The sequence below is a fragment of the Bidens hawaiensis genome, unplaced genomic scaffold (assembly GCF_021521415.1).
Source record: "Bidens hawaiensis isolate Kalapana, Puna unplaced genomic scaffold, B.hawaiensis_p1.1 tig00032454_1, whole genome shotgun sequence".
Lineage (NCBI taxonomy): Eukaryota > Viridiplantae > Streptophyta > Magnoliopsida > Asterales > Asteraceae > Bidens > Bidens hawaiensis.
This window is the reverse complement of record NW_027495533.1, coordinates 170,425-186,286: the sequence shown is the minus strand read 5'-3', so window position 1 is coordinate 186,286 and position 15,862 is coordinate 170,425. Positions and strand designations below refer to the sequence as shown.

Sequence of the window (15,862 nt, the reverse complement as noted above, 5' to 3'; positions counted from 1 at the left end):
TATATAACACACATACATGATTCCATATTTCTAAATTAGAAAACAAAGAAACAATAAATGTGACATGCTAGATTTACACGACAGTTTCAGGTTTCAACCAACAAGCCAGAACATAAAACTCTAAAACCACCAAAACTTGACTGTAACTAAACCACATTACTTTCAAACTAATCAACATGCTTCGATTTACGAGACCAACAAGGTCAACAAAAATAAGAGCAATCACAACATGCTATCCCCCCCCCCCCCCCCCCCCGAGGTTTAAAGAAGCTGGCCAAGTAACAGATCGGGGGCGTTGTGAAGGCAGGTCTGACTGGGAAAGCTTGCTGCTGCTGACGAATGCGAGCAAACAGGGAAGGTTGGCTCGTTCTCTCACATCACATATATACGTACACATTATATCCATAATTTAATTTTTCTTAAGATTTTGTGGTGGTTTGGTGTTGTAAATGAAAGTGAGTTTTTTAAGAAAGTTTGGAATATGATTTCACGATTTAGCTTTAGTGGATACTAACACTCACAAGGACTAATTGGTCATTACATTAAACAATTGGACATATATATACTTTCCTCAAGATAACTTAATAATAATAATAATATCTTCTTCTTCTTCACTTCAATTACCGTTATATTTCAGTTACACATACCAAAACTGAACACAAATATGTTAGGGTTAGGGTTTACTTCAATCTCCATTACCAGAACTCCAATTCTATCATCTCTTTCAGACCGGCGTAAGCCGGATACTAAACCGGAAGCTTGCCGGACCAACGCCACTCCGCCGCCGCAACCGCCGTCAGTTCCCGCCGGAAAAAAAGTAAATGTGAAGAAACCCTCAGTTGCTGAAATAGAACGGGTTATTGGAACTGGTATATACAAAGACCGCGATATTAACAGGTAGGTTAATTTGTGGTTTATGAATTATTAATCAATAGTGGCTCGAGCTTGACTTGTTTTGACATAAGACGGCTCGAGCTCGAGCTCAAGCTTAGCAATATTTCTAAAGCTCGAACTTAGCTTAGTTTTTCAAGCTTTGTGCTCGACTGTTAATTATTTATTAATTATTTTATTTAGGGTGAGACCGGTACAAATAACTAGAATAATTACAGTTTTAAATTAATGTAATTATGTTATAAATAATTACTTTAGTTCAAAAATTATAGTGTAATAATAATTACACCAGTGTTAATATAGTTACTCTAGTTATTTGTTTTGTACGTTTCCCACAATAAAAGTCATTTGTATTGGATCCAAACTCTTTTATTTATATATTGTTACAATTATTTACATATATAATTATAATTATAAATACAATCATACATTGTTATATTTGTAATTTAGTTAATTATTTTATCACAGTTTTGTACTTATCGGCCCCAAAATCGAACCAAAACCGAACAGGTTCGAAACTGATTATGTAGAAACCGGTTTGGAACTGATTGAAACCGTAGGTTCGGAACCGGTTTATAATTCTCTCTAAGAAAATCAGTTCAAACCGGTTAACCGAACCGAAACTGGTAACGATTGTAAACCAGTCAAGAAACCCAACCCGAACCGTAATCGATCATAAACTGGTTTTGACTTTTGTTGACCAAACCGAACTTGTTTCAATAGGGTTTGAAATTGGTTTATGCACCTCTACGTAAAAGTTATATAAATAAAAAAGCTCGTTTAGGCTCGCACACCGGTTCAAGCTAGAAATGTGAAGCACAGGCTCGAGTTCGAGCTCGCTTATTAATGAGACTCAGACACTCAGTAAAAGCTCGAGGTTGGGCTCGAGCTCGTTTAAGCTTGGCTTGATTCGAGTTTTTAACGAGCTGATCTTGAGTAGCTCACGAGAGTGTTGGCTCGTTTACTCCCCTAATTATGAATTATGATTTTAGGGGTTTGAATTTGAATATACGGTACTATGTCTGTAATATGATGATTTTACTTTGTTCACGATTCGAAGTTGTAGTAAATTGTTTATTTGATTGCAATTTGAATAATTTTATGATATTAGGGCTTTTGATTTGGTACAGGGAATCTGAGGAGGATAAGACTCTGTTTGATTATATTTTGTCGAATTCGATTGGAAAGACGGAAGGAGATGTGGAGAAGAAGCTTCGAGAGACCGGTGAATGGATTATTGATCGGACTGAAGGTCCTCGTCGGTCAACTGGTAAACCAATCATTCATGTTTTCTGTAATTAGTAGGGCTGTAAACAACCGCTCTGTTCGGTTTGAAGTTTGCTTGTTCGTTTAGTAGATGAACGGACATAACCAAGGAATTTCGTTAGATTAACTATATGAACGAACACGAACATAGGCTATGTTCGTTCAGTTTTGTTCGTGAACGTTCGATAAGGTGTTCTTTTATGCCTGTTAATATTTGTTTATTAAAGGTTTTGTATATTTTTAATAACTTTTCTTACTTATCATATAAGCAAAATTATTAATTTAAAACAAGAATATATATGAGTATTATGTATTTAATTTATACGTAAATTGACATGTTAATATGAATTATAAAAAACAGCAACAGAAACTTGGTAGCTAGACCGAACTGTTGACACTACCCATTCTTGGTTAGCCAAATAAAATAAAATGTTGTATGTGTTCGTTTGTTGAACGTGAACCGTTCGCGAACAACTTCATGTTCTTAATGAACGAACACAAACAAGAAATTTCGTTCAGTTAGGTGTTTGTGAACCATTCAACTGTCCAATAAAAGCTTAGTGGACAAACATGAACAAGACCTTGTACAGTTAGGTTTGGTCGGTTCGTTTACAGCTATATTAATCTTCAAAACCTTGAATTCACACTCATTATTTTGTTGATTATCAGGGAAGAATATTCTAAAGGCGGTTTTTATATGGATTCTTCCTATGTGGATCATATCATTTCTTGTGGCTTCTGGGGTCATAAAACTACCATTTGTATCCCAAATTCTTGATGATTTGATCATGTGAACCATGGCAACCGCTTACACGAAGTGGTTGGTTGTACATACCGCATTAGTATAAGTACGTTGATTCTGTATAATGTCATACCATACACAAAATGGTATCTTGGTTCATTTCATTATGTGATGCAGCAAACCAACTTGTTTGTATAAAGAAGGAAAACCTGGGGTCAATAAACTATATAAGCTAAGAATATGTGAACATGTGAAAGGAATTAATGTAAATCTTGATTTAACAATTTTTATTGTATGTGTTATATTAATGGTTTCAAGGAATCTCAATCACCATCTATTTGAGAGTGTAATAATTTAATACACTGGCAATGTCAGTATTATATAATGTGTATATTTATACACACATGTGTATGTCATGGCGAGTTTTCTAATAAGAAAAAAATAAACAAGTAAAAATAATGGGTAAAAAAGACAATCAGATTAGACAAATCAACTAGTAGTGTGATGATGCGTGATTTGTTTTACACATTTCATATATTTATCCACAACTTACCTTAAAATTTTATTGTCGATTATCTTTATTTAAATGCTAGAATTGTTTTTCCCCCGTAAAATCATCTAAATTTTTTGACCCAATTCGATACTGGTTCGCCAACTTGTCCGATCCAATCCGTGAATACTAACACGACATGTGTCATATGTGTTTTATCTGTGCTTTTTATTTTTCAGAAGCTTCAGGTCTAGTCCGGTTTCAAAGTGACAGTGTGACACCCACCTCTAATTATAGATGGCAAACAGAAATCCAGAATTAACGAATATTTAATAATATTTTAAAACACACATATGCTAATAAGTGTCTTTGAATAAACATTAGCACAAAACTTAAGAATAAGCACATAGACTAAAATCTAGTTACAATCTAACAATCTTGAATTTGTATTGTCATTTATAAATATAAATGCATAACTAAAGAATAAAATTTAAACTAAAACCTTGGCCGGTGAGATAAATCTTATTTGTGGATGAACAAACAAAAGCTTTATAAGTAATGAATAACCTAAAGTAAGTAATAACATAGTATATTAGAAAAAGAATGGACCATTTGGCAATGCCGGTGGCCGCCATAGCCAACCACGTTGACCATATTCTCCATAAACAGAAACTATAAAATAATAATTATAATAACAATAATAATAATAATAATAATAATAATAAGAGAGACCAGGGTTAGATTTCTATTCCTAAGTCCTAACATGCAGTTGTTAGATACCGAGTGATGAGAAGAGACTAGATGAGTTGGTAATTAATTTTTAGGAGACACATAATTAACTGTGTTAATCTTGGTAGTTACTTTACCCATGGAATTAAAGAAACTAAAGGAGTATGAGTCATATATTATACGGAACAATGTTCTTGCCAATATTATATGTCTTTTTTCAGCCGACTCAAGTCTGACCCGTTTGAACCCCTTAGAGGTTCTAACCAAGGAGCATACAAACCTCAAAAACGTATAGTTTCTCCTTCAAAAATGACTTCTCTGGTCGGAGAACGCATTAAATATTTACCTAAACCGGTAAGCGGATCTCACGTTAGCTCCATGACGTTGGTCTATAACTAGAAAAGTAAATGCTTGAGCTTGAGAAACTTCTGGTCCAGTGTGTCCATAAAATTCACCAGGATAAGCCTTAATAGACGTTCACTAGTTGGATTGTTGGACTAAACGAGTTTTACCTCACAATACTGTCGTGCCTTCGGACGAGTGTTCACACACGTTGGTCTTTGGCGAGGGGTTTTCTCAAATCAAAAGACTACTTTATTCTGACGTAATGAATTTAGCCAGTAGCGTACTTAAAGAATTATGAGTCCGTTTCAAATAAATAAATAAAATAGTCTAATAATAATAATAAAAACCCCGTTCCTTCATTTCCATTTTTAACTTTGTTCTGTTCGGTGTACATTACAGCAGTTGTCTTCTTTTCTTCAGATCCCTTCATCACAGATCCAACACTCATCATCATCTCTAAATCCACGCCGATCTATCATCTCCACCGTCCGATCATTCCAATGGCCACGATGCAAACCTGGCGCAAAGCCTATGGCGCCCTCAAAGATCAAACCACCGTCGGATTAGCACACGTCAATAGCGATTTCAAGGTCTCCATTATTATTATTATTATCATCATCATAGTTAGGGTTTTATTTCATTGAAATAAGATAATTATAATAATTAGGGTTTTGGTTTTGTTGTGTGTGTGTATATATAATATATATAGGATGTGGATGTGGCGATTGTTAAGGCGACTAATCATGTTGAGTGTCCGCCGAAAGAGAGGCATATTAGAAGTAAGTTGTTGTTTTGTTTATTGTTGTTGGAATTGGTTTGGTGATTTGGGGGAAATGATGAATGTTGGATTGTTTTGTAGAGATTTTGGCGTATACGTCTGCGATTCGGTCGAGAGCGGATGTGCAGTATTGCTTACATGCTTTGGCGAGACGATTGGCTAAGACTTGTAATTGGACGGTACGGTTTATTGTTTTGAGTTAGGTTTTGATTATTGACGGTGTTGTAGTTCGGATAGTCGGCGGTGGGGTACTGACTAGGGATTAATCGGGATTGGGATTTTACATGTGATTTTTCAAATTATGTATTATAGAAATGCATTTATTTTTGAAATGGCAAATGTTGTGAACTGTGAGAAATGCATAATGCATTTGTACATGGTGCGCTAGAAATAATTAAAGGTAGTGGGAGTTGCAATGTGTGGCGGTTGCGTAACTGTTTTATGTATGAGAATCAAAGCACCAAGTACAAGTGTATTATGTGGTTCTTGCAGCTCTCATCTTTTTCTTAGTTTCATTTGAAAGTTATACACACACAAAAATAATTAATATATAGATATATATAGATTTTTTTTAATTTGACCGATTTTGACCTAACTTTGACCATTTTCACTGAAGTTTGACCATTTATGATTGATTTTTGACATATGTTGATCGATTTTGAGATTACTGAATATTTGGAGCGGTTTGGAACTCCCATCGGCCAAGCACCGATTTGGCATTGATCGTAGATTAATCGGCTTCTAGGCGTGATATTTACAACTATGGGTTTGATCATTGATCAAATGTTATAATGTTTTGGTTTGAATTCAGGTGGCATTGAAGACACTGATAGTGATTCATAGGACGCTAAGGGAGGGTGATCCTACTTTCAGGGAAGAACTTCTAAATTTCCAACAAAGAGGGCGTGTTCTGCAGTTAGCTAATTTCAAGGATGATTCAAGCCCAGTTGGTTGTTATCTTTTATAATCTGTTTTGAACTTATTATAATGTTTCTGAGTACTTACGTTTATAGTATCTTGTGACAGCTTGGGATTGTTCGGCTTGGGTGCGTACGTATGGACTGTTTTTGGAAGAACGACTCGAGTGTTTTAGAGTTTTGAAGTATGACATTGAAGCTGAGCGTATCCCAAGACCGGCTCAAGGTGAAGAAAACAAGGTATGCGGTGCACTTTGATGAATACATATATTTAGATGAATATAACCCAAAAAATCTGAAAGTATTGGATTTACTCAAAGTTAAACCACGTAATTAAATAGAAGCTTCAAGTAGTGCATCGATAGTACATATAGTTCATACTTCATACCTTAATGTTATCGTCAATAAATTCATATATTAAGACAAAAATAACACAATAAAGACAAAATGGACTTAGATACTAATCGCTAAAGCCTAAAGTGTAAACGCCTTACTTTGCATTTTGAATTCGAGACAAATGTTTGAATGTTCCAAGAAGTAAATATAGTTATTGGAAAATTTCTTGCATCTTTGAGTGGATATCTTGGTCTAGTTCTGGTCATTGGGCAAATGAAACTTCAAAATAAGTAATACAGTTTTTGTTAATGATTAGTGTAACAAAGTAGTTTAGCAGAAAAAATATCGATCTTTTATTCATTAGGAAAATACTAAGCATATTACTAAACAAAGTGATTTGGCAATAATAATATTGATCTATATTGTGAGTGATCATTTGTATAAATAGCATGAACTGTTTTTTACAACATGTAAGTTTGATTATAGTTGATTATATGCCAATTAATATAAACACTTTGGTAGTCAAGGGCTTTGTAAGGTGTTAATTGTATTTAGTTAGGGTTTTAGCCCATTTGGTTAGATAGAGCCCATGGGCCTTTTATGGGCTGTTAGCTAGGGTTTAGTTGTGTATATATAGGTGTAGTGGCTTATGTATTAGATACACCTTCAAGTAATAAACATTACTTTCCTACAAACCATTTCTTTACATGGTATCAGAGCTACGGCTCTCGATCCAAACCCTAGCCGCCACTTAACCTGAACCGAACCAGCCGGCCCTAGATCTGAAACCGAACCTGTACCTTCTGTCCAGTTCTCGTAATTCTTTTTCGAGAGACTTTTAGCTGTCACCGCCGCTCCCACTGTCACCTCCACCCTCCGAATAACAAACCCTGAAAAGCCGCCGTCGATCCACCACCGCACGCGCCCCCACGCGCCGCCTACACACCGCCGCTGCCACTCACGCGCCGCCGCGTGACAGCGCGTGACACCATTTCCGGCCACCGGATTTTTTCCAGGTCACTTATCTTTTACTTCCGCACCACCCTGTGTTGTTAGTTTTTCAATTCGAGGACTTTTATTTTTCTGTCTCAGTTCGTGTATTGTATTCGTTCGGATCAGAAACTTTCAGAACCAATGGCTGATAAAAAGGCTTCAGAAAATCAGATTGCTCCAGGTATTATTAATTACTCAGCTGTTCTTCGCATTCCGATCAAACTTGACTCAAAAAATTGGGGTTCGTGGAGTCTCTTTGTCCAAAATGGTCTTGAAAGTATGGACAAAGACGATCATCTCACTAAACCACCCCCGGACCCAATTACCAAAGAATGGAAAATTGATGATAGCGGAATCTTAATGGCTCTATGGAATGCTATGGATACACAAATCCTCACTATTGCTCAAAACTTTTCCACCGTAAAGGAAATGTGGGATCACCTCTCTTCATCCTTTTCGGCTAAGGAGTCTATCTCTCATGCTTATTCGGTGGTTCAAGCCTATGGTCGGGCCGAGCAAGGTGATTCTACATTTACCGACTATTTCACACGATTCTGCAAACTCCGAGATGAGCTTCGCACTATGTTTCCACCTACTACCGATTTGAAGATTCAGGAGGAGCGAAACGCCAAGATGGATGTCATGACCTTCATTGCCGGGATCTCGCCTAAGTATTCAAGTGCCCGACCCCTACTGTTGAGCAACTCCGCTGCCACATCTTCAGTTGCATCAACTTTTCATCTGTTACGGGAAATGTATGGTCCTGGTGCAACTCTACCTTCTACTGATACATCGGCTATGTATACATCTACTGGTCGGGGTACTGGTCGTGGTTCTCATATGGCCCACAAAAAGGGTATTAGACGGGGCGGTGGTCTTGTTTGTCACTATTGCAAGGAACCTGGTCATACGAAATGGGACTGCCCGAACCGCCCTCCTGGAAGTCAGCCACCTTCTCGTCCCAAAGCTCGTTTGGCTGCTGCTGGTGAGACTTCAGGTCCAACCACCACTCCCACTTACACAGTTAGCGAAGAAGACTATTGTCGTCTCCAGCAACTTCTAGCATCTCAGACTCCTGCTCCTGTTCCTGCTCCATGTGCCAATACGGCCGATTCAGGTATGCTTCCTAGTCCTTCTTCATCTTGGATTATTGATTCGGGTGCCACTCATCACATGACTGGGAATTCGGGTATTCTGTCCAATGGGTCTTCCTGTCCTGTACTAGGTGTTGGATCCATTAACACCTCATCCAACTTAAACCTCTCGTCTATTCTATATGTTCCTAAATTTCCCGATAACCTTTGTTCGGTAAGCCAACTTACTAAACAACACAATTGCTCTGCTAAATTTTATCCTACTCACTGTATCTTTCAGGAACTAGGGACGAACCATCTGATTGGCACAGGTTTTGAATCTGGAGGCCTCTACCGCTTAATCTTCCCGTCAGATCCTACATGCTCTATAGCAACTACTTCAGTCAAGGAGGATCACTGTCGGTTAGGTCATCCCTCTACAGCGGTTATGAGGCAAATGCGTCCAGATTTACCACTTTCGTCTTTTAATTTTCATTGTGAGTCGTGTCAACTTGGTAAACATACCAGGCGTCCCTATCCCCCTAGAGTGTCTAATCGAGTCAGTTTTTGTTTTGAACTTTTGCATTCTGATGTATGGGGGCCTTGCCCTACCAAATCTACTTTGGGTTTTGAATATTTTGTTAGCTTTATTGATGACTATTCTCACACTACTAGGATTTATTTGATGAAATCTCGTAGTGAAATTTTTTCCATATTTAAAGAATTTAATGCTTATGTTCAAAACCAATTTAACACCACCATTAAAACCTTCCGATCCGATAATGCTAAGGAATATTTTTCCACCGACTTTTCTTCGTACTTAAAAAATAACGGCATTATTCATGAATCTTCATGTGCATACACATCTCAACAAAATGGTGTGTCTGAACGCAAAAATCGTCACCTATTGGATGTTGCTCGCACACTCATGACCCAATCACGTGTCCCTCATCGTTTTTGGGGAGATGCCGTTCTCACAGCTGCATATCTAATTAACCGTATGCCCACACCCGTTCTTCATGGTAAAACACCGTTTTCTGTACTATGTCCAACCGGTACTCCTTTTCCTCTCGCACCTAAAGTCTTTGGTTGCGTTGCCTATGTTCATGACCATCGTCCGAAAACAATCAAACTTGATCCCCGAGCACTTCGTTGTATCTTTGTTGGTTACTCACGGGTTCAAAAAGGGTATCGATGCTATAGCCCATCTCTTCACCGATACTTTACTAGTGCCGATGTCACTTTTAATGAGCCCTGTCCTTACTTTCCTGAATGTTCCAATCCTGTTTCTGATCCATTTCCTGACCTCGATATACCCACATCTCCCTTCATCCCCACCATTCCTGTGTCAGTTCCTTCTACCGATCCACTCTCTACTGATTCTGACCCACCGATAGAATCTCCGCCACTGCTTTTCACATATGCTAGGCGAGGTAGGGGTCAAACATCAGTAAATGAAGAATCACCACACCCTGGCCACAACCCCGAACTACCCTCCGATACTCCACCCACATCTGAGCAATCCACACCTCTCACTACTACATCCTTACCCGATCCACCAACCTCTGATACACCCATTTATGATCCTCCTGGTGCCCCTCTTCCCGATATACCTATTTCCTTTCGCAAGGAGCCCCGGACATATACTCGTTACCCGATTCAGGACTACGTTGCCTACACTCATCTATCTCCTGAATCTCATGCGTACACTACTACCCTTGATTCCTACCCGATTCCCAAAAATGTGACGAGCGCTCTCGCTCACCCAGGATGGAGACAGGCTATGGAAGATGAAATTGGAGCTCTACGGTCCAATCATACTTGGGATCTTGAAACACTTCCTGAAGGGAAGCGTATTGTTGGTTGTCGTTGGGTGTTTACGGTTAAACTACACCCGGATGGCTCCCTACACCGCTTAAAGGCTCGGTTGGTTGCAAAAGGGTATTCTCAGGCATATGGCGTTGATTACGATGAAACTTTCTCTCCGGTTGCTAAAATGCCATCTGTTCGTATTTGCATCGCTCTTGCTGCCATTAATCATTGGCCGCTCCATCAGCTTGATGTCAAGAACGCCTTTCTTAATGGTGTTCTTGAGGAGGAGGTATATATGGAGCAGCCCCCAGGGTTCGTCGTTGAGGAAGAGGCCTCGAAAGTTTGTAGACTACGTCGTTCTCTATATGGTCTTAAACAGTCTCCCAGAGCATGGTTTGGTCGATTCTCTAGTGTTATGGGACAGTTTGGGATGACGCGGAGTGCCTACGATCACTCTGTCTTCTTTAGACACAAGAAAGGGAAGAGGATTATCGTAGTTGTTTATGTGGATGACATTATAATCACAGGTGATGACGAGGTCGGGATTTCCGAACTCAAGCAGTTTCTTCAGTCTCAGTTTCAGGTAAGCGACTTAGGTCGACTGAGGTATTTCCTTGGCATAGAAGTATCCCGCTCTCCACAAGGAATACTTCTCTCCCAACGAAAGTATGTTCTTGATATGTTAACTGAATGTGGCTTACTGGGTTGTAAACCTGTTGATACACCAATGCTTCCTACAAAGAAACTCCTCCCAAAGGAAGGAGATCCGATGAAAGATCCTGAGCGATACAGACGGCTGGTTGGTAAACTTAATTATTTAACCGTCACACGACCGGATATCTCCTTTACTGTCAGTGTTCTGAGCCAATTTATGGCTACACCATACACCGGTCACTGGGATGCTGCCCTTCGTGTCTTAAGATATCTTAAGACCTCACCTGGCTTGGGCATATTATACTCTGATCAGGGTCATTGTCGTGTAGGTGCCTTCACGGAAGAAGGAGATGGTCGAATATCAGGGTTCTCAGATGCAGATTGGGTAGGTTGTCCAATTTCTCGACGATCTACCACCGGATATTGTGTGTTTGTTGGGGGAAACCTTGTATCATGGAAGAGTAAGAAGCAACACACGGTCTCCCGGTCGAGTGCCGAATCAGAATATAGAGCCATGGCAGATGTAACATCAGAGATGACATGGGTTCGTCGTCTTCTCAGAGAGCTCGGGGTTGTTTCTAATGACTTGATGAGGCTATACTGTGATAATCAGTCAGCTATTCACATAGCCAAGAATCAAGTATTTCATGAGAGGACAAAACATATTGAGGTCGACTGCCACCTTATCAGAGATCGGGTAGTAGGCACACAAATTGATCCTCCTTCCATTCAACCAGTTCATGTGAAGACAAATTTTCAGCTAGCAGACATTCTAACTAAACCGCTCCGGAAAGCTCAGATAGATTTTATTTGTAACAAGTTGGGCATGATTAACATCTATGCTCCAACTTGAGGAGGAGTGTTAATTGTATTTAGTTAGGGTTTTAGCCCATTTGGTTAGATAGAGCCCATGGGCCTTTTATGGGCTGTTAGCTAGGGTTTAGTTGTGTATATATAGGTGTAGTGGCTTATGTATTAGATACACCTTCAAGTAATAAACATTACTTTCCTACAAACCATTTCTTTACATAAGGATACCTATTTGTTACAAAAATATGTCAGATGATGAGATTACCTATTGTTACATTTGCTCCAATTACAATAAAGATTCTACTTTCTACATTAATGTTCTTACTTTTTAATAAGGGGCAAATATGTCATTCATAATATATCAGGTAAATTAGAGGTCTATATTATTTGTAATTACAGGGCTATAGTAGAACAAGAAGTTTAGAAAGCGAAGAGTTATTGGAGCAACTGCCTTCTTTGCAGCAGCTACTTTATCGTCTTATGGGATGCAGGGTAAGATACTTTAATTTTTTTTTGGTGGTATATGTGTTTTATTTTTCTATTAATTAATTAAAGTTGTCTTTTTTATGTCTCCTGTAGCCTGAAGGTGCTGCAGTTGGAAATTATTTGATACAATATGCACTGGCTTTGGTTCTTAAAGAGAGTTTTAAAATCTACTGTGCTGTTAATGATGGAATTATCAATCTTATTGATAGGGTAATATATCACTATTTCTTCAAAACATTAAACTAGTTTTATTTATTTTATGTTGCATTATTTTGTTCTTAACTTTTGTCTCTATGACTGTATCCAGTTCTTTGAGATGCCAAGACATGAAGCTATTAAAGCTTTGGATATATATAAAAGAGCCGGTCGGCAGGTAATTGAATTGGTCAATGCAGATTATAATTTTTATATACGAACAGGTCGATTTACATAAATATTGTTTTTATGCAGGCTAGCAGCCTTTCTGACTTCTATGATGTGTGCAAAAGATTGGAACTTGCTAGAAACTTCCAGTTTCCTGTTTTGAGAGAGGTATGGCTCAAAAGGACAAAATAGTAATTTCCACAAGTTGGTGTTCGTATCTATAAGTCTTCTTTAACAGTATTTTCAAAATTTTTGTCCAGCCTCCGCAATCTTTTCTTGCAACAATGGAAGAGTACATAAGAGAAGCCCCACGGTTGGTTGCTGGGCCCGCACAACCATTAGTGAGTGTTGACTTTTTGACTCGTAATTAAAACTCAAAAGGGACCAAAATTAATATACATTTGATGATTTATGTTCAGGAATTTCCAGAAAGACTTATGTTGACTTATAAACCGGAGGAAGATAATACACCTCAAGAAGAAGAGACCGAATCACCCGTTAATGAACCTAAACCGCTGCCTACAGTTGACTTTGTTGACTCTAACGACGTTCCTGAACCCACACAATCGCCACCACCACTAACTTTCAACAGCAGGGACCCTGATGATTTATTGGTAAACTATTCAATGTTTTTTTATTAATTATTATTATTATTATATAAAAACACTCTTTTTCATTAACACTTAATATGTTTAGGGGTTGAATTTTGATGCACCTAATAATGGATCTGCTATTGAGGAAAGCAATGCTCTGGCTCTTGCCATTGTTCCATCTGGTAATTTTTTCAAGTTGTTGAGGGTATTTTAGACGTTTGATGAATCTAAAACAGTTTATTTTCTTGATGTTAAAGATACTACTACGTCTTCTGGATCGAGTTTCCAAGCAAAAGGTTTTGATCCAACTGGCTGGGAACTTGCTTTGGTTGAGACTCCTAGCACCAATATTTCATCTGTTCAAGAGAGGCAACTGGTAACTGTCATAACCGTCAGCTAATGGATCTTGATTTGGGTGTGTTGGGTAACGGGCCAAAGTGGGTTCGTTTAAAAGAGAGCATTTCTTTTTAAAAACACGACAAAAAATCAAATCAAACCCAAACAGTCAAACCAACAAGATTTCTTGTTCATGTTCGTTCGTTAAGAAATTAACATGTTCATTTATGATCATGTATTAACAGTATAAACGAGTAGTTCACGAGCATAAATGAGCACAAACAAGCGTACGTAAGACAATATAGATGAACCATAACTGAGCGAACGCAAGTTGAAAGTAAACGTGAACATCAATCTGTTGGGCCCATAAACTTACTAAAACTAAACTAAATTGTATCAGGTGATATTTTAATTTTATAACCTGTATGGGGCCTAAAAAGTTTAAAAGCATATATAAACCAACGAATTTAAACAAATGTTAACCAATGAACATAGTTGAATGTAAATGAATGTGCGTGAATGAGCGAACAAGATATGTGTTCATGTTTTCGTTTAACTAACGAACACATAGTTTTGCTTATGAAAGACGTGTATTTAATAAACTAACAGTTAACTGAATGTTTGGTTTGTTGTTTTGAACAGAATCCTACGTATCATGAATTTCTTAATCTTTTAATTACTTTGTGTTAACAGGCTGGCGGATTGAACTCGTTAACACTCAATAGTTTGTATGATGAAGGAGCATATAGGGCAGCCCAGCAGCCCGTGTATGGATCACCAGCACCTAACCCGTTTGAAGTATCTGACCCATTTGCTATGTCAGGCCCACCCGTTCAAAGTCAAATGCCATCACCATATCAAGCTAACCCATTTGGCCCATACCAACCTCCCAACCCCTATGGACATCCACAGCCACAACCAAATCTGATGATGACCCCGCCAAACCCATTTATGGATTCCGGCTTTGGCCCGTTTCCAGTCAACAATAACAATCCTCATCCAACTACAAACCCTTTTGGAACAACTTTATTATGATACAATTGTGAACATACACGAACCCTCTTATGGTCAAGTGGTCAGTGGTCAAACGGGCTGAAAAAAGAACCGAGTTCGTTGGTATATATTTGAAGGTGGATGAGAGTTGATACATTTGTTGGGTTTCGCATTCGATCAAGATACGATGTGATATTGTTTTCGCAAGTCGTTTGTAGTTGTAATCGATGACTCGTGGTTGAAAATATTGGTCAAGTGATTTGGCTTGTAAACATTTTTATGGTTGTGCCTTAATTGTGTCATTTATGGGAGCTTATTATTGTTTTTTGTTGTTTTAGTAGTTGGAAAGTATGATAGAAAGTGATAGTTGAAGAGAGCATATTTCAGCTTTTTATTAGACCAGTTTTCTAGACTGAATCTTGGGATGCTGATATTGTGGCCCAGCTTTTGGTTGTGGAATCTGCAAAATACAATGATGCATGGGCTCCTTTTGTCGGCAGTTTCGATCGAGTATTGCGCTTATGTCTAAACTGTTTGTGAAACCAAAGGTTCAGAAACGAACGTTTGTCTAAGTGTCTAAGTGAAGTAGATAACGGGATTTTAGGTTTAAGGTTTTAAACCAAATCATGAACATCTTTAATTGCATGAAATGTAAATCTAGTTGAGTTGTTTGGCTGCATGAAATGAAAACTTATTGTATTCGCAAGGGTGGCTCTCGACGTTGGTTGAGGTGACAACATCTAAGTGAGATGGACAAAGCAAACGACTCGGTTTTTAATGGAGAAAGTGTGTTTACACGGACCAATGGGAGAAACTATAACAGGACAAGAGAGGTCTGTTAGGAACCTTTACTGCGTCTAACGACTACATATACTCTTAAGCGAACTTTAGGACTGATTTTTCACTTGAAGTGTTAAACCATCCATAGCGTCAAGGACTAAAAGAACCCACAAACACGCTCAGCTATCACATAAGTTTTTTATAAATTCTCATCCATTGACCAGAAAATAATAACCTTTTTTTGGGTTTATTTATGGTGTATACTGTATATATTAATAGCCCTAAAGTGAATGGTATCTTTGTTGGTGTTCTTGGTGTTTGGTTGGCGGTGTTTGTTTATAAAAGTTTATATTTCGAAAAAAATAGATGGTATCTTTGAATGGTTGAACCCACACAAATACAAATGAGGTCCAATGATACACTCATTTAATTCAACTAGTGGATTTATTAAGGCCATTTTTCTTGTATTAATTTT

General features: G+C 38.1%; 2 protein-coding genes across 2 annotated transcripts; both read left to right on the top strand.

Moving 5' to 3' along the window:
* The first annotated feature begins 609 nt into the window (after nt 1-609).
* On the top strand, nt 610-3,032 carry LOC143583556 (putative NAD(P)H dehydrogenase subunit CRR3, chloroplastic). The gene is made up of 3 exons (XM_077065836.1): nt 610-897; nt 2,022-2,161; nt 2,827-3,032. Exons 1-3 carry the CDS (start codon nt 665-667, stop codon nt 2,949-2,951), a joined length of 498 nt encoding a protein of 165 aa, XP_076921951.1. The 5' UTR covers nt 610-664; the 3' UTR covers nt 2,952-3,032.
* A 1,809-nt stretch (nt 3,033-4,841) lies between these two features.
* Nucleotides 4,842-15,024, top strand: LOC143583543 (putative clathrin assembly protein At2g01600). The gene is made up of 14 exons (XM_077065825.1): nt 4,842-5,053; nt 5,173-5,242; nt 5,323-5,420; nt 6,053-6,191; nt 6,268-6,398; nt 12,236-12,328; nt 12,416-12,532; nt 12,630-12,695; nt 12,773-12,853; nt 12,946-13,026; nt 13,105-13,299; nt 13,382-13,460; nt 13,536-13,654; nt 14,308-15,024. The coding sequence occupies exons 1-14, from the start codon at nt 4,964-4,966 to the stop codon at nt 14,647-14,649; spliced, it is 1,701 nt and encodes a 566-aa protein (XP_076921940.1). The 5' UTR covers nt 4,842-4,963; the 3' UTR covers nt 14,650-15,024.
* Nucleotides 15,025-15,862: the final 838 nt, after the last annotated feature.

Coding starts and splice junctions, on each gene's coding strand:
- LOC143583556 (XM_077065836.1), top strand. CDS start 665: ATGTTAGGGTTAGGGTTTACTTCAATCTCCATTACCAGAACTCCAATT. Junction 898..2,021: donor AAAGACCGCGATATTAACAG/GTAGGTTAATTT, acceptor GATTTGGTACAG/GGAATCTGAGGAGGATAAGA. Junction 2,162..2,826: donor AGGTCCTCGTCGGTCAACTG/GTAAACCAATCA, acceptor GTTGATTATCAG/GGAAGAATATTCTAAAGGCG.
- LOC143583543 (XM_077065825.1), top strand. CDS start 4,964: ATGGCCACGATGCAAACCTGGCGCAAAGCCTATGGCGCCCTCAAAGAT. Junction 12,854..12,945: donor AGTTTCCTGTTTTGAGAGAG/GTATGGCTCAAA, acceptor ATTTTTGTCCAG/CCTCCGCAATCTTTTCTTGC. Junction 13,461..13,535: donor TCTTGCCATTGTTCCATCTG/GTAATTTTTTCA, acceptor TTGATGTTAAAG/ATACTACTACGTCTTCTGGA.